Source organism: Rhinoderma darwinii, chromosome 2, assembly GCF_050947455.1.
Source record: "Rhinoderma darwinii isolate aRhiDar2 chromosome 2, aRhiDar2.hap1, whole genome shotgun sequence".
Taxonomy (NCBI): Eukaryota; Metazoa; Chordata; class Amphibia; order Anura; family Rhinodermatidae; genus Rhinoderma; species Rhinoderma darwinii.
The window spans coordinates 332,001,122-332,026,282 of NC_134688.1; the positions used below are offsets into that span (position 1 = coordinate 332,001,122).

The 25,161-nt window shown below is 40.6% G+C and overlaps 1 protein-coding gene across 2 annotated transcripts in view; it reads left to right on the forward strand.

Annotated features, from left to right (window-relative positions):
• TBC1D22B (TBC1 domain family member 22B) overlaps positions 1 to 25,161 on the forward strand; it is a 128,697-nt gene that overhangs the window by 32,524 nt on the left and 71,012 nt on the right. For both annotated transcript variants that reach the window (XM_075853672.1, XM_075853673.1), the window contains exons 5-11: positions 763 to 833; positions 4,959 to 5,087; positions 6,085 to 6,150; positions 8,481 to 8,595; positions 8,770 to 8,876; positions 9,636 to 9,711; positions 14,969 to 15,096. In XM_075853672.1, coding sequence (XP_075709787.1) covers positions 763 to 833; positions 4,959 to 5,087; positions 6,085 to 6,150; positions 8,481 to 8,595; positions 8,770 to 8,876; positions 9,636 to 9,711; positions 14,969 to 15,096 — 692 coding nt within the window. The remainder of the gene's footprint in view (positions 1 to 762; positions 834 to 4,958; positions 5,088 to 6,084; positions 6,151 to 8,480; positions 8,596 to 8,769; positions 8,877 to 9,635; positions 9,712 to 14,968; positions 15,097 to 25,161) is intronic.

Below are 25,161 nucleotides of genomic sequence, written 5' to 3' on the forward strand. Positions count from 1 at the left end.
GAAAATTGGAATATTATATAAGCCCAATTTCAAAAATTATTTTTAATACCGAAATGTTTGCCTACTGAAAAGTATGTACAGTACATGCACTCAATACTTGGTCGGGGCTCCTTTTGCATAAATTAATCGCCTCCATGCCACGCCGCATTGATGCAGTAATTAATGCAAAAGGAACCCCGACCAAGTATTAGTTGCATGTACTGTACATACTTTTCAGCAGGCTGGGTTTATATAATCTAATTTTCGGAGACACTAAATTTTGGGTTTTTATTAACGGTTAGCCATAATCATCAATATTAAAATAAAAAAAATGCTGGAAATAGATCACTCTGTGTGTAATGAATCTATATAATGTGAGTTTCACTTTTTGAATTGAATTACTGAAATTAATTAACTTTTTGATGATATTCTAATTCATTGAGAAGAACTAGTATGTTCGCTTAAATATAGCAGAAGTTTGTCTATGCTGAGACAGATTTTCTAATTCATATTATGCATTATCAGTCAATATATCTGCATTGCAACGATGGGATATTTAAATTCTGCATAAAATGTACTAGTTTTTATTGTCCTTTCCCCCCTCCCCCCGGTTATATAGCCTTCTTCATAATACATCTGCTACTTCGTTATGTAACGAAATCGCATTCGATTACACGTTTGTATAAATTTATACATCAATAACTGCTTTGCCCTATTCCACAGCCGACAAAACATAAAGGTGTTCGTAGCTTCCATTAGTGACAAATATTTTTTTTCTTACAGATGAATTAAGAAAGTGTAGCTGGCCTGGGATTCCACGAGGCGTACGGCCTATCACATGGAGACTTCTATCGGTAATTACATTTTTACCCCCATCGCTCTGTTATCTGTATTTATGGATTATTTTTGTTTCAGCAGAGATCGAATTCCGAAATAATTTATTTTCTTTCTGGCTTTGTTCACATATATGCAGGGTATATTTAATATTTTTTTCAGAAAATGCTGATAATTAAAGTTCTTATGGGTTTGATATTTTTAGGGACGTTCTGGATTTTTACATATCCAAAGAGGAATTGCATCTGTCACTGACCTAAAAGCAGAGAGAAACCTATTTGTGGAATCCCTAGTGGTTTCCCTGTCTTTACTTGGGTGTAGTGAATTTGTCGTATGTTTAAAAGCTATTTCAGATTTGAAGTTATATAGTTTAAAGTAAATTAACTAATTCCTTTTGGGTTCATTAGTATCTTGAAGGGGTGGATATAAATGGCAGAAGTTCCCTGTGCAAGAAAATATTCTGGGTTCACAATTACGTGCTGATAAGTTTACATATATACGTATACATCTTTATTGTGGTCAGAGCTCCAAAACTCCTGAGCATATTATACTGACAGATCCACTTTAAACTCGGTGAAAGCTGTATAAATCTGTATGCAGTTAGCTCCATCTAGTGACAGCTGAAAGTAGCCAGAATCTTATTACTTTAACCCCTTAGTGACCACTAATACGCCTTTTTACGTCGGTCACTAATGGGCTTTAGGCTAGGCTGACGCCTTTTCACGTCAGCCTAGTCTAAGTCCTGCACGGGTCTCCCGTGCAGGCAGGAGCCGGGGCTCTGCTGTCTGATGACAGCTGAGCTCCTGCTCCAACGCCCGCGATCGAAGTTTACTTCGATCGCGGCCGTTTAACCCGTTAAATGCCGCCGTCAATAGCGACGGCGGCATTTAACTTTGTTTACAGAGGGAGTGCGCTCCCTCTGTCACCCATCGGCGGCCCGCGAATGAAATCGCGGGTCTCCGATGGGGTGTCATGGCAGCCGGGGGCCTGATAAAAGCCCCCAGGTCTGCCTTGGACATATGCCTGTTAGGACGCGCCGGAGGCACGTCCTAACAGATTGCCTGTCAGATTTACACTGACAGGCAATAATGCTCTGGTATACGAAGTATACCAGAGCATTATAGCAGCGATCGGAATATCGCACAGTAAAGTCCTCTAGTGGGACTAATAAAATAAGTCATCAAAGTGAAATAAAGATGATTAATAAAAAGTACAGTAAAAAAATAAATCCATTTTTTTCCATAAAAAGTGGTTTTATTTAGTAAAAGTGTAAAAAAAAAAGAAAAGTACACATATGTGGTATCGCCGCGACCGTAATGACTCCATTAATAAAGTTAATATGTAATTTAAACCGCAAAGTGAACACCGTAAAAAAAAAACCACAAAAAACTATGGCGAAATTGCATTTTTTTTCCATTGCCCCCCAAAAAAGTCATAATAAAAATGAATCAATAAGTCCCATGCACCCCAAAACAGTACCATTCAAAACTACGTCTTGTCCCGCAGAAAACAAGCCCAAAAAATCACTACATTGATGGAAAAATAAAAAAATTACGGCTCTTGGAAAGCGACGATGCAAAAACAAATAATTTTAGTTCAAAAGTGTTTTTATTGTGCAAAAGTCGTAAAACATAAAAAACCTCTACATATGTGGTATCGCCGTAATCGTACCGACCCATAGAATAACGGTAACATGTTATTTACGTCGCATAGTGAACGGCGTCAATTTAAAAACGCATAGAACAATGGCGGAATTTCAGGTTTTTTTTATAATCCCCCCCAAAAGGGTTAATAAAAGTTAATATAAAAATTATATGTACCCAAAAATGGTGCTATTAAAAAGCTCAACTAATCCCGCAAAAAACAAGTCCTCATACAGCTATGTAGACGGAAAAATAAAAACGTTATAGCTCTTTGAATGCGACTATAGAAAAACGAATAAAATAGCTTGGTCATTAGGGCCTAAAATGGGCTGGTCACTAAGGGGTTAAAGGTTGGGGACAAGTTTGCACTGATATATTTTATTTTTTTCTCGGTTTTGTTATTGTTCATTTTCTTTCTGAATGCAGTATTATGCATATTTCTAAGTGGTCTTTATTAAAAATGACCTACCATTTTTCTGCTGTAGAGTCTGTGCAATTCCTGTACATAGCTGCCTATTCAGCCGCGGCCTCTGACATGGAACCCGGAGCACACTGCTCCAGGCTACTTTCGGTACAAAGCTGACCTCATTTTCTCTCTCTGCTCTTTCCCTTCCTTCTCTGTGCTAGTGATACCAGTAGGGAGCAGAGTAGGTTGTACACAGCAGAGTAAACTGAATGAGAGGGAGGAGAGCAGCAGTCTGCAGAGGGCAAATTATACAGGCCACATCAGTGTAGATAGAGAGAGGAGAGAATACATGACAGAATCTGCAGGGCAGGGTGGGGGAGATAAAACATGGGCAGCATCCGTGTAGAGAGAGTTCGCACACAGGCAGCATCTGTATCTGTCAGGGCAAGTGAGATGAGATTCCTCATGGACTGTAGAAGGGGACAGCAGTACAGGAATGAAGCTGTTCTGATACATAAGCATTAGTGGAGGCAGCAGCTTCCTGGATTTCTGGGAGGGACACCCTCACGTGAGAAAAGTCTGAAACTAGGACCTGGTTACAAACTGTATATCAGGGGGGGGGGGGTCTGAAAAATGAATTCAGTAATAAACATTGCAGCCTGAAACAGAGCATTTTTTGGTTTTTTTAACTCCAGGTAACCACAAAGGTCTAAAATCATTGTTTCCATGTCAAAGGTGTCCATAGCCTATTCATTTTGTCAACCATATCAGAAAGACTAAGGGCCTGTTCACATCAGCGTTGAGTTTCCGTTAAAGGGTTCTGTATGCAGTTTCCGTCAGGTGAACCCCTCAACAGAAAGTCAAACGGAAACCTTAGCTTCCGTTTGCATCACCATTGATATCAATGGTGACGGAAACATTGCTAATGGTTTCCGTTTATCACCATTCCAGCAGGTTTCTGTTTCTTCAACGGAATCAATAGCGTGATGGAACCCCTCAACGGAAAGCCAACGCTGATGTGAACAGGCCCTAAGTGCTATAAATATGCAGTTTATCAGCACAGAACTTTGGATCAGTTTGTTGCACCTGTCCATAAATTTTGTTACTTATAAATAGTTAGTCTGAACGAGCGCTAAAGCATTATTTAAATGTCAAAGTGTAGAACGAACAGCACCCGAACTGAACAATGACCCATTATACTTATTGGCCCAATTCACCAGTCCATGATGAAAAAAATTGCAGCATGCTCTATCCTTGTCCGTTTTTCCTGCAGGAATGGCCCATACAAGTCAAAACGGGCGCTATGTAAATACCATCCATTAAATTTTTCACGGATGGTGGCCTGGGGACACTGGAGAAGTGAAACCAGAAAGTAGAGGCAGCGCAGTGTGGTCCTGAATAGAAGACCTGATCAGAAGACAAAATATGCATAATAAATATCACACAATGCTCTCTCTGCTGTAGGCAATAGAAAATGGTGTTTCTGCAGTCATGTGACCACCCTGGGGAAGTTTTTCAGTGGGATGGGACAATTGAGGACATTCTTCAGTTTTGTTTTTTTTCAAGGATGTGAAAAAACAGATGGCACACTGATGCCATCCGGACGGGAAAAATTGAGAAACTGAAGGCAATCGCAGAAAAAAACTCATTCAAGCTGATGCAAAATTGTCAGTTTTTCCATGGAGTGAACTCGGCCGAGTTTTAACGCTCGTCTGAATAAGCCCTTAGCATAGCAAACAGATTATTTAGCACACCGCATCCATAAGGCTCTGTACACAACTGTGATTCAATTTACATTGTTTCGCTTCGTCATAGGAGCAGAACAATGAAAATAACGGCAGTGACAGAGCCATCGCACGGCCGACATGAACAACGCCTGACTGATTCCATTGACTTCAGTGGGTTCAGTCGGGTATTTGTAATGGTGCCACTTATTTTGGCGGCATAATTAGTTCTGGGTTACTTCACTATTTTGTGCTGCTATTTTTTGCCAGCACTAACAGAACCTGCAAGGCAGATGTGAACATAGTCTAATATGAGTTGAATATATTTGTATAGGTAGTGTGCTTGAGTTATATTTGTTTTACCGTCTATAGGGTTATCTTCCTGCCAATAAAGAAAGGCGCCAAATGATACTTGAGAGAAAACGTGCAGAATATTTTGGTTTTATCGAACAGTATTATGATTCCCGAAATGAAGAACATCATCAAGATACTTATCGACAGGTACGAATTGTGGAGTCTATTTTTTGTTATAATTAATATATATGTTTTGTGAGTTAGACGCATTTAAAAAGAACCTCAAATCTGTAAATGTGATTTTATCAAAATGAATGAAAATGATGAACGACCATTACTCTTTTTTAGTAAAGTGATCTTCCTTTCTATCCTGCTAAGGCCCCACTGTCTCCTTGCCATGTCTGCCCCCTCCACAGTGTATTTTCAATGTCTCTTCTAACAAGTTGGCACTTTTTTTTTTCTTTTCTTTACCTTTTAAAGTCTATGGGAGTTGCCTGGCACCCATGCAGGCGTGTTTGGTTGTTCCTATAACTGTGCATTCAGCTTTTCTTTCATCTCCTATTTGTGGCTGCTTATGACTATGTGGGTCACGGGACACCTGTTTTCCGACTAGGTGGGGCTCCAAGAGTTGAGTACTCCACGTATCAGACATTCATATCTTTGGTTAGAATACCGCTCTAACAGGTTTTAGTAAGTATAAAAATATTCGTACTCTTTGTGCACATTTCTAATATGCGACTGGTAGTTTGTTCAAAACCGCGTTCAACATTCATTTTAGAAATTCAGTTATTTTCTCCTATGGCAAAATATTGCATGAGAGTAACTAAAAAAAATTATAAATCATTAATGTCATTTCTGTCTAGTGGAATTCATTTCTTATTGTAACAGAGTTCAGAGCGTGTTTAATAGCGGAGTTGAAATTTTTGTGCTGAGAGCAGCTACTAAGACCGCAGCGAATGTTCCTGTGCAGGAGGCTCTACAAACTTATGTAAAAATCATGTAAGCAGACTTGTTCTTCTAGCTGCTAACACTGAAGCTGTACGAGTCGCTGCTCCGCTATGAAATATGAGGCTAGATTATGAAGTGTGGCAAATTAATGTAGTTACAGGTGTTAAACCCATTTTACATTCGTGTGAATCCCATTTAAAAACATTTTTGCCATGTTTTTATATCAATTTGTCTTGTATCAATTTTGTCTTTGTAGATTCATATTGACATACCAAGGACTAATCCTCTAATACCATTGTTTCAGCAACCATTAGTTCAAGAAGTGAGTGTTTTACTTTTTTATTATATTTATACAAATTCAATGGAAAATTCCTTAAATGTTAAGCTGGACACATAAGATAACTGTTGGTGAAATGTAGGGGTGCTTCCTCGACACCGGTGTGACGGAGCTACAGGCCCAAGCTACCATCACTGTGCGCGGTCAGATGCTGCCCCCTAAAATACCTATTTTGTAAATGATCTTGCAGTATGTTTTACAGTTGGTCTCTGATACAGTATATGGTAGATACAGTATATGTTTAGTCTATATATTATAGACCAAGACCGTGATCCCCAACCACCGGGCCGCAGACCAACACCCGGCCGTGGATGATTTGGTACCGGGGCGCGGTATCTGGTATCTGCCCCGGTGGCGGCATGGAATTCCGGGCGAAAAACCACACCAAATTGTGGTGCAGTTTTCAGTCCGGAATGTCCGCTGCAGAAAACTGCTGAGCATTCAGCCGGCCTGCTAGCTGGCCGGTCTCCTGAGATGACGTTTTAACCCTTGAGACCACTGCAGCCAATCACAGGCCGTCGTCCTCTGACGTCACCCATGCCGGCCTCCTGGGATGACGTATCCTCCCATGTGACGCCGCTACAGCCTGTGATTGGCTGCAGTGGGCACATGTGATGAATCGTCCTCTCAGAAGGCCGGCCTGGAGGAAGAAACCGTAAGAGTAAGATTTTTTTTATTTTTTTTCTGAGTTGCATTTTTTGCGGTGGAATCACTGCAATTCCGCCGCAATAAACGCAACAACAGCTATTTGTTGTGGGTTTTACCTCTCCATTGAATTCAGTGGGGAAAACCCACAACAAATAAGCAGCGTTTACACAAATATAATTGAAATGCTGCGGAATAAAACTCTGCACCGCATGTCCATTTCTAAGCGTTTTTTCCACTCACTATTTATGCAGCGTGTGGATATGATTTGTTCTATCTCATCCATTTTGCTGCTACTGCATTATGCTGTGGATTTTCTGCAACGAATCCTGTCCAACGGAATCAATAGCGCAGTCGACTGCGCTATTGATTCCGTCATTAAAACGGAAACCTGCCAGAATGGTGATGAACGGAAACCATTAGCAATGTTTCTGTCCTCATTGATATCGATTGTGACTGAAATGGAAGCTGTGGTTTCAGTTTGACTTTCCGTTGTGGGGTTCACCCAACGGAAACCTCTGACGGAACCCCGGAACAGAAAGCCAACGCTGATGTGAACAGACCCTAATGTGTATTGAGGCCTCCTGACTGTTCCTCAACTGCAGCTGTCCAGTTAAAGAGGCTCTGTCACCAGAATCAAAACGCTCTATCTCCTACATCAGTTTATCGGCGCTGGAATGTAGTTACTAGCAATGTGTTTTTATTTTAAAAACAATGTTTTTTAACAAAGTTATGGCATTTAGAACATTTATGCAAATGAGGTCCTAAATGCCCAACTGGGCGTTTTTTTAATTTTCAACCAAGTGGGCGTATGACAAAGAGGTGTATGACGCTGGCCAATCCGCATCATACACCTCTCTGTACACCCAAGCTAGATTCACTGAGCAGCGTGGTCTCGCGAGACCGCGCTGTGACGTCACTTCCGCCCACAGGTCCTTCATCCCTGCATCTGAAGACAACATCTTCATCTTTCGTCTCCCTCCAGGCCGATGAGAAGTCCCAGTCGTCGGATCGGTAGTAGCAGCAGCAGCCTGGAGGGAGACGAAAGATGTTGTCTTCAGACGCAGGGATGAAGGACCTGTGGGCGGAAGTGACGTCACAGCGCGGTCTCGCGAGACCGCGCTGCTCAGTGAATCTAGCTTGGGTGTACAGAGAGGTGTATGATGCGGATTGGCCAGCGTCATACACCTCTTTGTCATACGCCCACTTGGTTGAAAATTAAAAAACTCCCAGTTGGGCATTAAGGACCTCATTTGCATAAATGTTCTAAACGCCAGAACTTTGTTAAAAAACATCGTTTTTAAAATAAAAACACATTGCTAGTAACTACATTCCAGCGCCGATAAACTGATGTAGGAGATAGAGCATTTTTATTCTGGTGACAGAGCCTCTTTAAACAAGGATTGGGATTGTATTTTTATGTCTGGCAGCTGCTTGTCTTTTTCCCCTTTTGAAAAAATCTGCGCATTTTGGGTGAGCGTTTGTGGAGCGGTCAAGGGAGAATACTGTAGCCGTCGGACGAATAACGGTTAGGCCAGCAGCTATCTTGTGTTAGCCAGCTTTAGTGTCTTACATGTTTACTATCAGCACATGATTCATTATTGATTCATATGTTTTTGTATTGCTAAAATAAGCATATGCTTTTAATTGTACCTCTCCTCTCATAACAGATCTTTGAGAGAATCTTATTTATCTGGGCCATCCGGCACCCGGCAAGTGGATATGTCCAAGGAATTAATGATCTGGTCACTCCTTTCTTTGTGGTGTTTTTGACCGAGCACGTTGGTGAGGATGTACTTTTTATCCTTCACTTGTGTATCTATTCTTGTTTGTTCTGTGTTGAGGTAACAGAGAAACTATTGTATGATTTTAGTCCGTTCATAAAGCAAGCACTATTTTACAGTGGTGTCTATTGTGCAGTAACTACCATGTATTTTTTATTTTTCTTCTTGGTTCCAGAGGAGGATGTTGAAAACTTTGATGTGAGTACGCTGTCCCCAGAAACGCTGAAGAACATTGAAGCAGATAGTTTCTGGTCCATGAGTAAACTACTAGATGGCATCCAGGTATGATAAAATTATCTATTATCCACACAAGTAGTACAATATTATTTTTACTTAAGTTAATAGTAATTCTAGATCAAAAAAATTTTTACATTTAGAAATCACAACAGATAGCATTTTTGGCCTGCTCCTATGAGAACTTAACCTCTGGGACCCGTCAGAGAACAGATAGAGAGGGGATGGCCGTGCAGGCTGTTGACATGTAGAAGAAACTGCTAAATTATTTCTAAGGGGGCAGAACCCCTTATGAATATTTGTGATGAACCATTTTGACTAGGTTGCACAGATGAAATTCAGCAGGATCATGCTCAAAATTACGTGAAGAAAGTTAACCCGTGTGTGTGTGATTTTAAAATTTGTCCAAACACAGAAAAATAACATTTTGGTTACAGATGCCGTTGCGTTCTCTGTTCATACTGCAGTCCATTTTCTGCGTATACGCTGGATGTATGTGCCGGAAATATGCAAATATTGCCCATTGACTACCATTGGAAAAAACAACCATATATTTAAGTTATGCCAATGCACATAGGGACACTTTTCCAATATGTGGGGTACATAAGTCTGTGTTTACAGTGCATGGTTGTCAGAAGTTCGAGGAAATGCTCAATATGACACAGTCCGCTATCCTTTGTAGTTTTTCAGCTAGAAACTCTCATACCTTTCTTCCTTCTCTTTGAGTTCTCTTGGGCTCTTAGTTTCAACAGCATGATTGACTTCACTTGATTTGTGTTTTTGTTTTTTTGTTTTTTATGGTCTAAGGATAACTACACATTTGCTCAACCTGGAATTCAGAAAAATGTGAAGGCCCTTGAAGAACTTGTGAGCCGAATTGATGGTCTGTATAACTGATAAATTACTTCTGATAAAAAAAATCTTAATTCTGCTTTTATCCTTTTGATTTGCATGTGTAGTCACTCTATTCATTAAGATCTATGGCAGGTACAGACGTTCTTATGCTAGGCTGTTTCCTTCTCTCCAGTAGTCTATATGGAGAGTGGCTGCTCATGCCTCTCACATCTTTAACAAGAACAGGATTGGGCACTCCTGTCCTTTGTATCGATAGGAGCCCCAGCAGTTAGTCTCCCAGTGATCAGCTATATTTGGCATTTGAACTTTTTTATAAATATTCCATAAATACTTTTTGAGGAAAACACCATTAAAAAGGTCCTGTCAGCTCTCCTGAAATATAAATATATTTGCTTGATATATATATAATGCTTGAAAAAGGTCCTATAGCAGGACGGAAACGTTGCAGCTGTTGACTGAATAGACCACATACTTTTTGGAACCATCGGAGTGCTGTGGGATTTCTTTTGTTTATATATATATATATATATATATATATATATATATATACACTACCATTCAAAAGTTTAAGGTCACTTAGAAATTTCCTTTTTTTCAATGAAGATAACATTCAATTAATCAGAAATACACTCTATACATTGTTAATGTGCTAAATGACTATTCTAGCTGCAAAAGTCTGGTTTTTAATTCAATATCTACATAGGTGTATAGAGGCCCATTTCCAGCAACTATCACTCCAGTGTTCTAATGGTACATTGTGTTTGCTAACTGTGTTAGAAGGCTAATGGATGATTAGAAAACACTTGAAAACCCTTGTGCAATTATGTTGGCACCGCTGTAAACAGTTTTGCTGTTTAGAGGAGCTATAAAACTGACCTTCCTTTGAGCTAGTTGAGAATCTGGAGCATTACATTTGTGGGTTCGATTTAAACTCTCAAAATGGCTAGAAAAAGCGAGCTTTCATGTGAAACTCGACAGTCTATTCTTGTTCTTAGAAATGAAGGCTATTCCATGCGAGAAATTGCCAAGAAACTGAACATTTCCTACAATGGTGTGTACTACTCCCTTCAGAGGACAGCACACACAGGCTCTAACCAGAGTAGAAAGAGAAGTGTGAGGCCCCGCTGCACAACTGAGCAACAAGACAAGTACATTAGAGTCTCTAGTTTGAGAAATAGACTCCTGGCAGCTTCATTAAATAGTACCCGCAAAACACCAGTGTCAACGTCTAGAGTGAAGAGGCAACTCCGGGATGCTGGCCTTCAGGGCAGAGTGGCAAAGAAAAAGCCATATCTGAGAATGGCTAATAAAAGGAAAAGATTAATATGGGCAAAAGCACACAGACATTGGACAGAGGAAGATTGTAAAAAAGTGTTATGGACAGACGAATCGAAGTTTGAGGTGTTTGGATCACACAGAAGAACATTTGTGAGACGCAGAACAACTGAAAAGATGCTGGAAGAGTGCCTGACGCCATCTGTCAAGCATGGTGGAGGTAATGTGATGGTCTGGGGTTACTTTGGTGCTGGTAAAGTGGGAGATTTGTACAAGGTAAAAGGGATTTTGAATAAGGAAGGCTATCACTCCATTTTGCAACGCCATGCCATACCCTGTGGACCGCGCTTGATTGGAGCCAATTTCGTCCTACAACAGGACAATGACCCAAAGCACACCTCCAAATTATACAAGAACTATTTAGGGAAGAAGCAGGCAGCTGGTATTCTATCTGTAACGGAGTGGCCAGCGCAGTCACCAGATCTCAACCCCATAGAACTGTTGTGGGAGCAGCTTGACCGTATGGTACGCAAGAAGTGTCCATCAAGTCAATCCAACTTGTGGGAGGGGCTTCTGGAAGCATGGGGTGAAATTTCTCCCGATTACCTCAGCAAATTAACAGCTAGAATACCAAAGGTCTGCAATGCTGTAATTGCTGCAAATGGAGCATTCTTTGACGAAAGCAAAGTTTGAAGGAGAAAATTATTATTTCAAATAAAAATCATTATTTCTAACCTTGTCAATGTCTTGACTATATTTTCTAGTCATTTTGCAACTCATTTGATAAATAGAAGTGAGTTTTCATGGAAAACACAAAATTGTCTGGGCGACCCCAAACTTTTGATCGGTAGTGTATATCTTTTATTTTTTTTAGTGAATACTTGTAGTCCCCATGAAATGACAATACCGGAGCACTTTTTCCTAGAATTCTGCATTGTGTCCTTCCTCTGCTATTCCTCCCTGAAATGTATGAATAAATAGTAACAGCCAGTTGACAATTTCCCTTGTCAATGGGGCTTGCCCCTACACATTCTGACACTGTCCAATCATCAGTGACAGTATCAGACTATGTAGAAAAGAAACTGAATCTATTGAGTTTTCTAAGCAAAGATGCTCCGGAATTCTTAGCTGGCAGCACCTTAAACGGACACTAACTTTTTAAACAATTCATGCTAATCTAATAGTATACCTGATAGAGATATATTTATATATAACATTGTAATTTACTTACTGTTAAAATGTAGTTGTTTTATCCATGTAAAATCTATGTGAAGTTACTACCACTAGGTGTCTCCCTTGGTGTAATCCGCTTTCCACCCCCCTGTCATCAAGCAAAATCCGTCACTAGTTACAGAGCAGAACAGACAGACTGCAAGATGTGAAGGAGTCTGTTCACAGCCTGCCCATAAAAATTGATGTTGATGGAAGGGGGGGGGGTCAGGAGCCGAGAGAGACACAGACACTGCTTACCTATCGAAGTATATGGAGAGGGGAGGGGGGAGCAGGAACATAGAGCAAGACACAGATTCTGTGCATAGGAGTTTATGGAGACGAGGGGGAGTAGAGTGAGGGATACACACAGACATTCTGCAGCTGCTGGTAAGAGTTATAGCTCACACCTGTGCATGATTTTCAGCTACACTGCTTATTACTACTGTATAATCTTCTCCATTTCGCTGCAGCTTTTCCATCTCTATCTATATCTATCTAATATATATATATATATATATATATATATATATATTTATCCGCGGCAAGGATGGCCGTGTTTTTTTCCCCCAAGCGGCTAATAGCCGGTCTTTTGGCGCTGATTCCGATGTGGTTTTCGAGTCAAAAGACTCTGGTTTGGGCCTAAAAAGTGTTTCAAAATAGTTTCAAATAGTAATAAAATAAAAAAAAAAAAACAAAATTGGTATCGCTACGTCCATAAAAGTCTGACCTATCTCAACATAACATAAAATATCTGGCGCGGTGAACATCGTAAAAAACAAAAAAACTAAATTTAGGACGCCAGAATCGCTGTTTTTTTGGTCACCTTCGCTCTCTAAAAAATTAATGTACCAAAAAATGCTGGCAATAAATACTACACCTTGTCCCGCAAGAAATAAGCCTTCACATCGCTCAATCAACGAAAGATTAAGTTATGGCTTTCAGAATATGGCGAACCAAAAGACATTTTTTTTTAACAAATAGTTTTTTCTTTGTAAAAATTGTTGAACATTATAAAAAACTACATAAATTTGATACCCCCATAATCGTATTGAACAGCAGAATAAAGTTAAGTTGTCGTTTTTACCGCATGGTGAAAGACTTAAAAAAACTAAACCCAAAAAACAATGGAGTAATCAGTTTCTTACAATTCTGCCCCACAAAGAATTGTTTTTTCTGTTTCCCAGTACATTATATGGTACTTTTAAATAGTGACCATAAAACTACAACTCCTGCAAAAAATAAGCCCTCACACCGCTCCATTGACGGAAATATAAAAAAGTAAAAAAATTCCAAATCACTGCTGTGCCAAGGAATTAATAGCTGGAGTGCTAGGATTTAGAGCATGTTTACGTAAACTTTTTTTCTTTGCCAAGAAACGGGATTGGATCTCTGTGAGAGCAGGTGGAAAAAGCATGTAAAGGGAAAGGTGAACATGGAGCTAAAATCAGTTTGTGTAAATAAGCCTTCAGAAAAAAGTTCACATAGGTGAAGAATTAAAAGGTTATTACAGTTTTCTCCCTATAAATGTTGTTTTTACGTATAGTGAAAATGTATATAATTTTCCTATATACTTGCTATATCAATTCGCAATTGTTCTCAAGATCTCTGCTTGCAAACATTCAATAGGAATCTTCATTGTTCACTCCCAGGTTAAAAACCTGTCCATGGTCATGTGATGATCACACGGGTGCTTGGCTTGTTGGAAGACAGAACTGTAATACACATGCTGTAACTATAAGGAGCCATGCACCTATGTGTCCTTCACTTGATCGGGACAGATATTTATCCCCTGGAAGTAAACAATGAAGGTTTCTATTGAATGACACCAGGCAGAGATTTTGAAAACATGATGAATTATATTGAAAAATTTAATAACTTCATTTGCAAAGCATAACCATTATTTGCTGAAACCGGAATACCCTTGTAAGTATCCATTGTAGTTCTAGCATTATAGACGTATTGGACAGATGATAAATGATCATTATGATCGAACCCCTTTATGTGTGTAAAACACATTGGTATTAGAAAGGAAAACTCCAACTCCTAGCTATTTCCCAAACATAAGGAAGGTCAGGCAGCATTGATATGGTTAGCCGCTAATTGTCCATTAGGCTTTATTCACGTGACTGGGTGTCAAATCGGCCGATTTGTACCCGTGCGGGACCCATTTTCACGGATCCCTCATAGACTTGATTCTTTTGAGGGATACAGGGAAAAATCGGACATGTCCTATTTTTAGTAAGTTTACTATACTATATGACATCCTATTTTTTTCCCGGCACGTTCACACGGTCCATTAAAAAATCGGCCCTGTGAATAGCCCCATAGACATGCAATGATTTTAATGCAGCCGTGTGACGTCCGTCACCTGGCCGATCTGTAACGATCATGTGAATAAGGCTTTAGATCATCATGAATCCAACCCCAATCTTTTACACACAAGCATGTAAAGCTACCTCCAGGGCTGCCTGAACTTTGTGACGCAACACTTGAGTAGGTTCAGCGCATCTGCACCATATTCTTTACAGTTTGGAAAACCTTGGAGTTATTTGTATCCACAACTGGGAAATTAATGGGACATGAGAGATGGGATTTGTGTCTAGCTCACTGTTTTGTGTGCATCTTTGCATAGTGCTGCTAAAAGCATCTACAGCAGACATTGTTATGGGGGGAACCTGTGTTTGGCACCTTGTTGATAGAGTAATCTATAGTCTTGGATTATCGGTGGATCTATTGTCTAGGCAGTTTTACCAAATCGATTTTCCAGTTTAATGCTTTTTTTTTTTTTCCCACAATAGGCCAGGTACATAGTCATCTTCAAAAATATGAAGTGGAATATCTACAATTTGCCTTTCGATGGATGAATAATCTTCTAATGAGGGAACTTCCTTTAAGATGTACTATACGATTGTGGGATACTTACCAGGTATTTGAAATTTTGATTTTGATCGCTGTCGGTTCTTTAAATTCCTTTAGCTTGTTTTGATGATTCTGCGTTCCTTGCTAACCAAAATGTCAACCGCACAGTTTTAGTAAGTTTACTATACTATATGCACTGTGTATTCTGAACTTGTCAATTCTTGAAGTGTAGTTCTACTTTTAGTCTATACTTTGTACCAACTTTAAGAAGCGAAGATACCGGACTATCTTGCTCTACAGTGGGCATCATTTTTTCCGGAACGACTTGCCATTTATTGCTGGTCTGTGAAGGTTGTCGTTCTGGATGACCATGCCATAATTTAAAATGACAAATCACTGATCAATCTCTGCCCTGATTTGTGGCCTGGTCTGGGCTTCTATTGTTGGGATGCAGATTTTTCAGTCATCCAGACATCGCAATTTGGTTCTTGTCAAAGTCGCTCAGATCTCACACAAGGTCTCGCACACTAGTGTGGAAATGTAAGCGAGGTGACGGGCATTCAGAACCCATTTTTTATTTTTTTTGTCGCTGCAGAATTTACTCTGTCCCTTATAAAACAGGTCTATCTGCAATTGCCTGGGTTCCAAATAAATTAATACTCTGGAGCTTTTGGTCGGTGTTCAAATGTGCCTCTGTCATGAGTGGCAGGATATATCTTTATTTAACACAATACGAGAGTAGGCAATACCCTCATACTTACACACATACATTCCACATTTGGTATAATACAGAATCGTCCAAGCTCCTCTTAGTATGTATCTTTAGCCCAATGCAATACAAACGTCATTAGGTTTCTACTGATGTCAGCCTTTGTAATTAAACTGCAGAATACAAAGTTCATTGGGTCAAATACCCTAAGTTTTGGAACCAGAACACTAATTCTCTTCTGCAAGCCATGGACCGTTACAACTGTCCACAATTAATCTTCCTGACAGCATTTTATGTTCACACCTAATGAAGCAATATTAAAAATATCTTTTGACAATTCCCTTCTTTTGAACGTAAATTTGTTTGGTCATGTAGTAGAATACACAATCTACAGCTACATTCTGGTGAGAGCCCCTGAATCGGGCAACCACGTGACATTCACCATTCAATTGGCATTCAGTATACATGTCTAGCAATAGGTTTCACAATTCGGGCAATACCCTCCATCTTGGTGTCGTACTACGGCTTGACTGATAAGTTAATCAGCTATAGAAGCATTAAGTGTCATGTTAACAGGTGGCTCTGAATGTTTCCTCCCTCCTCGGTTTTTGGGTGTTCTGAACCACATGCACTTTAAATAGGTTTTCCCACTACCGGACAACTGATGACCTACCCACTGTGTATGATCAAGCGAATAGGAGCAGAGCTGCAGTTCTGCAGCACGGTGGCTATGAAATATACGGAGCCAACTGCGTCACAATTTCACATATTTCTTCTCTTGGCACATGTGTTAGTCCATGCATTAGTTGGATAACCATGGGGAAGAGGACTCTGGGTAGGTACATCTTTTTACCCGCCTTCTAAATTCCATCCTTCCCTTCACTGGCACCCTTTGTCTGCCACTTTTCTTTTTCTACTTTTGTGGCCTGACTTTGTAGTCTACTTAATATTGTCATGTCTATGGGACCAGATGCTATGCCGGTCAAGTATACATCCTCCTCTTTGAGGGACATGAGAGCCACAGCATGGGTACTGGGGAGTCAAATGTGCTTGGAAATCAACTTCCCACCAATTTGTAAATTCACTGTTTGCTATTTCCTGCGACTTCTCCTGTTCCCTCTCAAAAGTCTCCCATTCATCATGTAAACTATCCTTCTCTTCCTCCACTGTTGGACCCTGCGGAAGCAATTCAGCAGGGTTCAACACTGTACATCTCTGTTTGGTTAGGTTAGATGGGATGAGGAGACTGGTCTTATACTTATACTTAGTGAGACGTGAAGTAGACTTGTGTGTTTGACTATCACTAACTGCATGGGGTTCCATAGGAAATAGGTGTGTCTGTTGCCTTGTATTTGCCTTGTATTTGAGTAGAGCCGCTGCTTCTACTACAGATAAAAGACGGTGACCCATGTATGACAGGATCAAGCCTGCCAAAGTAGTAGGCCACAGGACGCTGCTTTCCTCCATGGAATTGAGTGAGAACTCCTTGGGCATGTCCTCTGGTCTCATGGCAAAACAGGAAGAAGTGCCTGGTATAGTTAGGGACGCCTAATACTGGGGCAGAAACAATGGCATGCTTTAGACCGTTAATGTCCTCAACTTCTTCCTATGTTGAAGTGAAGTGTTGCCGCTATATTGCATCGTATAGGGGTTGCATAGGCGGAGACCATCCATTCTCTACAGTACCCTATGAGATCCTGGAAGGTACGAAGGTGTTTGGCGTTCTGAGGGGCGTATACGAAGATACACATTTATTCAGTACACCTGCTACCAAATACTGTTGTATCTGGATATTAATACTTTGCAACTGTGGGAGGCTTGAAAGGCACTGCTTCAACTGAGGTTTGGGGCTGTTTGCAATCATTTTAACAGTCATAGGGGCCATAGGCATTCGTCATACGTCTGTTTTACCCTGTGCCCAGAAGGAAGACGGGACCGCCCTCAATAATTCCTGAGGTGTGGGGTCCTCTTCCCAGTGCAATCCCTCAGCGTACAGCACACACACAGTTTTTAGCATATCATCAGTAACTTCAATTCGTCCATCAGGCTTATATCGGATGACAGCCTGAATTGCTACAAGGATGTCAGCACCTATAAGATTAACTAGAAAGGAATCTGGTACCAGAAACTTGGCAACAAGCTGTTGTGAATGCAGTAATCTTATTTGCATTTTTTCAAATATATTCCCAATATGTGTGTGTGCATATGTAAATGTATGTACCATCATTAAAAAGAAAGGATACTGTTATAAATAATAGAGTTTTGCTAAATGTTTCCTTAAAGGGGTTTTCCCATCAGGGACATTTATGGCATATCCACCTCTGGGACGCGCACCGATATCTAGAATGGGGCCCCCTAACCCCTGTTCTATCTTTCTCTGTTCCCGCTGCGACTTGTAATTTCCGTCCATGTAAGTAGAAAACCGCGTAGCTCGCTGAGCTACGCTGTTTCCGTAGCTCCCATAGAAGTGAATGGCAGTTACGAAAGCCACGTAGCACTTCAATATTATATAAACCAATTTATTAACACACATGATGAAACATATTGTGCATAATATGTGTCAACATATGCCAATATAACTAACTTTTTTTTTTTAACTCGTTTTATTAAAGAGTAACAGAGTCTTACACCCAAAAAAATATCGATATTACAATATCAAAAACAGTGCATCAGATCAAGAATATGGAGTACAACAATCCATGTTGCAGTATACATGAAGCATATAAAAATTTGCATCAGCATGAGACATTCAAACATAGCGTATTATTCATATAGCATCAGAATAGCACAGAAACAGTCAAAGTTCAGTTAAGCTCGCTTTGTAATAACAAAGAGTCTCGCAGATCAACATATCTATGTGGAGTAAAGTGTGTAAGTGGTGAGTCGCACCACTGGTCCCAAACCTTAACAAATTTCTCCACACATCCCCTATGTCTGTATACGAGTCTAACATAAGAGAGCATGGAGTTCACCAATGACTTCCACTGAGTCAAAGTAGGAGGCCTAGGCCCCATCCACCGGAGAGCTATCGACTTGCGAGCCAGGAACAATACCTCCCTCAAAAATATCTTGGTGTGGCTGGACCATATATCCTCAGAGACAATCCCACACAAGCACAGTGTAGGTGATAGTGAAATTGGAAATTGTAGAACCCCATTAAGTAGTACTATAACATCCTTCCAGACCGACTGTATCCATGGACACATCCATATCATATGCCAGAAATCCGAACCAAGGGCTCCACACCTATGACACTCAGTAGTAGGACATCTACTCATTTTATAAAGTCTGACCGGTGTTAAATAACTTTGATGTATAATGAACAACTGTGTCATTCTATTGTTAGCAGCTGGAGATACCAATAAGTGAGAATGCAAGATATCATTCCACATCTCGGTTTCTATGTCAGGAATAAGACCTTTCCACTTATCCTCCACTGCCAGCGGAGCAGCCGCCAATTTAGCCTGTATGAGAAAGAAGTATATAGCGGAAATTAAACCTCTAGGGCCCTGCGATTTGAAAAAACCAATGAGGGGAAAATTAGATATGCTTCGCTCAGCTTAAGGAAATTGAGAGTGAAGAGCATGTCTGATCTGTAAAAATTTATAAAAGGCTTCCCTTGGGATATCAAAACCTTCCTGCACTTGTGCAAATGACTTTACAGTACCCTCTGTATATAAATCCCCAACACATGTTATATCCAAAATTGCAGATCCAGCGAAGATGTCATATGTACTAGGGAAGGGTTATGCCGTAGAGATTGCTCAGCAACAACATCACTGAACGAAATAAATTTTTTCGTTGCATGCCAAACCTGTGCAACAACACTATGTAGTGGTAATAACTTCTTTCGAGAGTGAGGCATACCTTCCAATATAGGCCATAAGTTGGGTAGATCCAAATAAAAGGCAAGGTAATGTGGTGAGATAGCGTAATTGGCCAGATAAGTAGTACAAGTAAAAATCTGGGACTTATGTGCCTCCTAATATTTTAGGCCTCTGTAGTGAGGTTAAATTAAGTTTCGACCTACTAGATCCCCAAATGAAGGAAGGCAAAAGAGCATGTACGTTTTTAAAGAATGACAACGGTATTGGTACCGCTATGTGTTCCAGCATATAAAGACATTTGGGAAGTATAATAATTCTAATCGGATTCATGCGTCCTACAACCGCCAAGGGCATCAAGCTCCAAATTTTAAATTTGTCCTTTATATAATCCAATAGAGGATAAATATTATTATGCATATCTGAACCATGAACCTTATCACAATACCCAGGTATTTAAAACTCGGCACTACCTTCAGTCCACATTCTACAGGAGCCCAACCCACTTCCTGCAATGGTAGAAAATAAGATTTATTCCAGTTGATGTACAATCCAGAAAACCTCCCGAACCGATCTATTAGGTCTATCGCAGCTGCTAAATTATCTTTAGGTCTAGACATGAAAAGGATCATATCATCCGCATACAGGCCAATTCTGTCCTCCCTACCTCCAAACTGTATCCCATAATAAGAATGATGCTGACGTATAGCAAGAGCTAATGTTTCTATGGCAATTGCTAATAAAAGGGGTGACAAAGGGCATGCCTGTCTAGTACCCCTTGCCAGTTGAAAATATGGGGACAATAGTCCATTCACCAAAATTTGAGCTCTAGGGGACTTATATATTGTGGATATCCAGCTGATGAACAAGGGCCCAAACCGCTGCAATACCGCTAATAAGTAAGGCCATTCGATAGAATCCAAGGCCTTGGCTGCATCTAACGAGGCCATGGCCCAATCCTCCTTCAAAGCCAATTCAACTTGCATTACAATCTATGCTCTTCGGATATTATCTGATGTTGACTTTCTAGGCATAAATCCTGAATGGTCAGGGTGTATTATCTTCAATATTACAGCGTTTCATCTATTCGCCAGTACTTTAGTAAGAACTTTATAATCACTATTCAATAGTGAAATTGGCCTATATTACCCACAGTCCAGAGGATCTTTGTCTGGTTTTAGCAAGATTACAACAGTGGTGTCATTGAGTGATTCCACAGGTATCCCGTCCGGGCCTGGTGATTTGCCCTTTGCTAAATCTTGAAGTGCTCGCACAACTTCCTCTGCTGTAATGTCAGCCTCAAGTAACAGTTTATCATTTTCAGACAGAGTCGGAAAAATTACCCCATCCAAATAGTCGGCAAGCTCCACCATATCATATTGCACCCTAGAGGAGTACAGATCTCTATAATATTGTGCAAACCTGTCTGCTAGTTCCTCATTATCCACTAGAAGATCTCCATCCTGCACCCTAATCTTCAGTATAGGAGACTGGGAATTTTGACGTACAAGGTAAGCCAAAAGTTTGCTTGACTGATGACCAAATTCAAACTGAGTTTGCTTGAAAAAAAATTGTTTACGATGAGCCTGATCTTGCAAGAGCAACAAATATTGTCTCCCAGAGTCTAGCCAGTTCTGCCTGTAAACATCCGTGGGATCTGCAACATAAATTGCTTCCAAATCAGAGCATTTCCAAGCTAATTCATTCTCCATCTTAGAAGCAGAGCGCTTTAAATATAGCTGATTTAAGACATCCCCTCAGATATGCTTTAGAAGTATCCCACATAATACCCACATTATCAAAATCCTGATGAGCCTGCAGAAATACCTGCAACTGATCAGGTATCCTATCATTTGTACCGATGGTCGTCAACCAAAATGGATGAATCTTCTATCCCCTGGGCCTGGGAATATCCGAAAGTTGATAACTAGCCAGAACAGGGGAATGATCAGACACTCCCCTAGGTTTATACGTAATTTGAAGCGACATTACCCTTAACAAGTCGTTACCAAACATATAATCTATCCGTGATAATGAACTATGCCCTAATGAGGAACACTAATACACTCTGGCACTAGGGAATATAAACCTATATATGTCTGTCCACCCCAACTCCATTATCAGAAGACGAAGATGTGTATCTGGAGCGTGCGAAGATGCCATCATCTGGTTAGGCCTAAGCCTATCCATAGCATTATCCAAGGTCATATTAAAATCAACCATACAGAGCAATCTAGCACCAGGTTACGCTGCTGAAAAATTAACCGCTTGGTGTAATACTGACACTGATGCCGGTGGAGGGATATACACCCCTAGGAGGACATATGAAACATTATTTATGAATGCATGCATAAACACAAATCGCTCATTATCCTCAATCTGTACTGCATCTATCTCCCACCTAAGAGATTTATGCACTAGTATAGAGACCCACGAGAATAGGACGAGTAGCAGGAGTGACAAGACCACTGAACCTATTGTCTTTTCAACACACGCAATTTATCTGAAGTCAAATGGGTTTCCTGTATGCACAAAATATGTGGTGAATACTTTCTGACCTGTGCAAAAACCATTGCTCTTTTCCTAGCAGTACCCAAACCCCTCACATTCCAGGACATAACGGTTATCTTAGCCATTTGACATATTCTACATATGCTATATAAAGAGTAGTACCAGGTGTACACATCTATACTGCAAACTAATCCAGTATAAGTGTGCAAGACTAAAAACATGAAACCTCTAAGGTCTTTGGTACAAAAAGGGAACACATGTACCATATAACGTAATAATACATCGTTCAGTAAAGCAAATAAACATGAACAGTGATTACACTTTACCTTCGTCATGGTGGCTGAACATATACGAGAGAAGAGCCCATGTGTCATTATATGAGTTAATACCTATTATCTAGCTAACTAAAACGTAAGATAAAGTTATGTATGATGGTTATCTGGACCACAGTAGACCGTACTCATTATTCAGAATATTCCAGAGAGAAGCAGTATGTCAAAGATGCAGCATAGCGTCCATTTGACGAATACGTATTACAAGTTCAAGGATACATGTAGAAGATAAATCAACTGGACATATGGATTCACGCAGCCATCTCCCAATCATAAACAAATCAGCCTGGAATGCATCAGAGAGTCTCCGTTCTGTGGCAATGGTCGGTGGCGACTCACCCAGTCATCCGCATCCTTCGGGGTCGCAAAAAACTGTGAACGAACCCCATCCACAATACGTAGCCTTGCAGATCAGACATGCTCTTCACTCTCAATTTCCTTAAGCTGAGCGAAGCATATCTAATTTTCCCCTCATTGGTTTTTTCAAATCGCAGGGCCCTAGAGGTTTAATTTCCGCTATATACTTCTTTCTCATACAGGCTAAATTGGCGGCTGCTCCGCTGGCAGTGGAGGATAAGTGGAAAGGTCTTATTCCTGACATAGAAACCGAGATGTGGAATGATATCTTGCATTCTCACTTATTGGTATCTCCAGCTCCATTGAATCTAATATCCTGCTTTTTACGAGTCAGTCGAAGGATCAAATCCCGGTCATTGCTATTCAATAAGCGTGCCAACATAGGTCTAGGGGGTGCCCCCGTTGGTAAGGGTTGAGCCGGTACCCTATGAGCTCTCTCCAGCGCAATGGCAGCAGAGAATACTGCATCCGGAAACAGCTCATGCAGCCATTTAGCCATAAAGGCAATAGAATCTGACCTTCAGCCTTTTCAGGCAATCCCAAAACCCTGATGTTGTTTCGGCGCAGCCGATTCTCCAAATCAACAAACTTCTGCTTCCATAGCTCAGCAGCTTCTTCCAAGGCTGATAATGCCCTAGGCACAGAGTCAATCCGATCTTCCAGGCCTGAAATGCACTCCACAGCATGGGAGATACGTTCCCTCATGGCCTGCATATCCTGCCTAATGAGGCCTATGTAAATCTTAACCTCCTCCAGCTGACCTGTAAGCGAGGTTTTACAGGATGAAATCGCCAGTAGCAGTTTGTTTGTGACATCTTTTAACTCCTTCCTGACCGCCCACTGTCTTTTGACGTCAGGCGGTGCAGGTGCTTAATCTACAGAGACGTCTTTTGGCGTCGCTGTTGATCAGGCTGATGAGCGCTCGTGTGAGCGCTCATCCTCTAAGCAGGAGCTGTAACGAACAGCTCCTTATCTTAGAGCAGCCTCCTGAATACAGCTGGGGTCGAAAAACATTCGGACCCCAGCTGTTTAACCCTTTGATTACCACGGTCCCTGACCGCGGCATGATCAAAGGGAATTCCCCTCTTTAATTGCATCACCGGGATTCCGGTGTTGTGATCAAACACCAGGGAATCCCTCTGCAGTCTTCCCTGGGGACCTACAAAGGACCCCAGGGCTGTCTGTTCCGTTTGCTTGCTGTTCGGGCACACTATGTGCTGCCCGATCAGCAGCCTGTGTCATAGTGACACAGTGTAATGTATTAGCGTACAGGAGTATGCGAATACATTACAAGTAAAAAAAAAAAAGTTACAAATAAAGTTAACAAAAAAAGAAATAAAAAAAAGTCCCAAAGAGTCTTTATTTTGCATAAAATACATTTTATTGCCCCTACACTAAATAAAAACAAAAAACCTACACATATTAGGTATATACACGACCGGAATAACCTGAAGAATTAATCTAATGGGTTATTTAGCGTGAAACGTGAACGGGATAAAAAATAAACAAGAAAAACTATGCCGAGAATCGCTTTTTCCTATATTCACGGCGTAAAAAATTGGGGGAAAAAAATACTATTTCTCTCGCATAAAACAGGGCCTCATACAGCCACGTCAATGAAAAAATAAAGTTATGGCTGCTGAAAGGCAGAGAGGCAAAAACAGAAAAATTGAGCTGGTCTTTTCAGGCCCGGTCATTAAGGGGTTAAGTTAAGTTCAGGCTCCACTGAAGTTGAAGTCCCTGCGGCAGCCGTCTTGTCAGCCCCTCATGCACGCTGCGGCAACGGCGAGCGCCCGCCATCTTGACCATCACCACGTGCAAACTCCTGCAGTTTCTGCGCCGCCGACTGGCCTCGTGTAGGACCCATTACCCTCTCCAGGTATGCTAGGATGTCCCCAAACCGTCCGGAGGTACGTTAGAACAGGTAGGATGTCAGCAGGATTAGTGAAACATGGGATCAGTACGGAGCTACTGTCTCATGCGACCAGTCTCGTTGCGTGCCAAGCCACGCCCGCAATATAACCTTTTTAATATCAAATAATCCTAGACTAAAACGTAACACTGACCTATAAAAATCTTTTGTCGTATCACTTCTGGTATATGAACTTCTATTCTTATTATTTATTTAATGAAATATAAACCTCATATATTAATGCGCATAATATTACATTTAAATATGAATGTGTTTTTCATTGTGTATGACACATAAACCACGTATAAGGCTAAGTTCACACTTGCGTTGTATAATCTGTTACTCTGATTAGTTTTTATATTAAAATAACTCATAAAAACTGATTCGTTAAAAATCCCATTGAAATCAATGGGATTTTTAATTGCATCTGTTTGCTTCCGTTATGTTAGGCTGTGTTCACATCACCATCTGTGTTCCACTGAGGGGT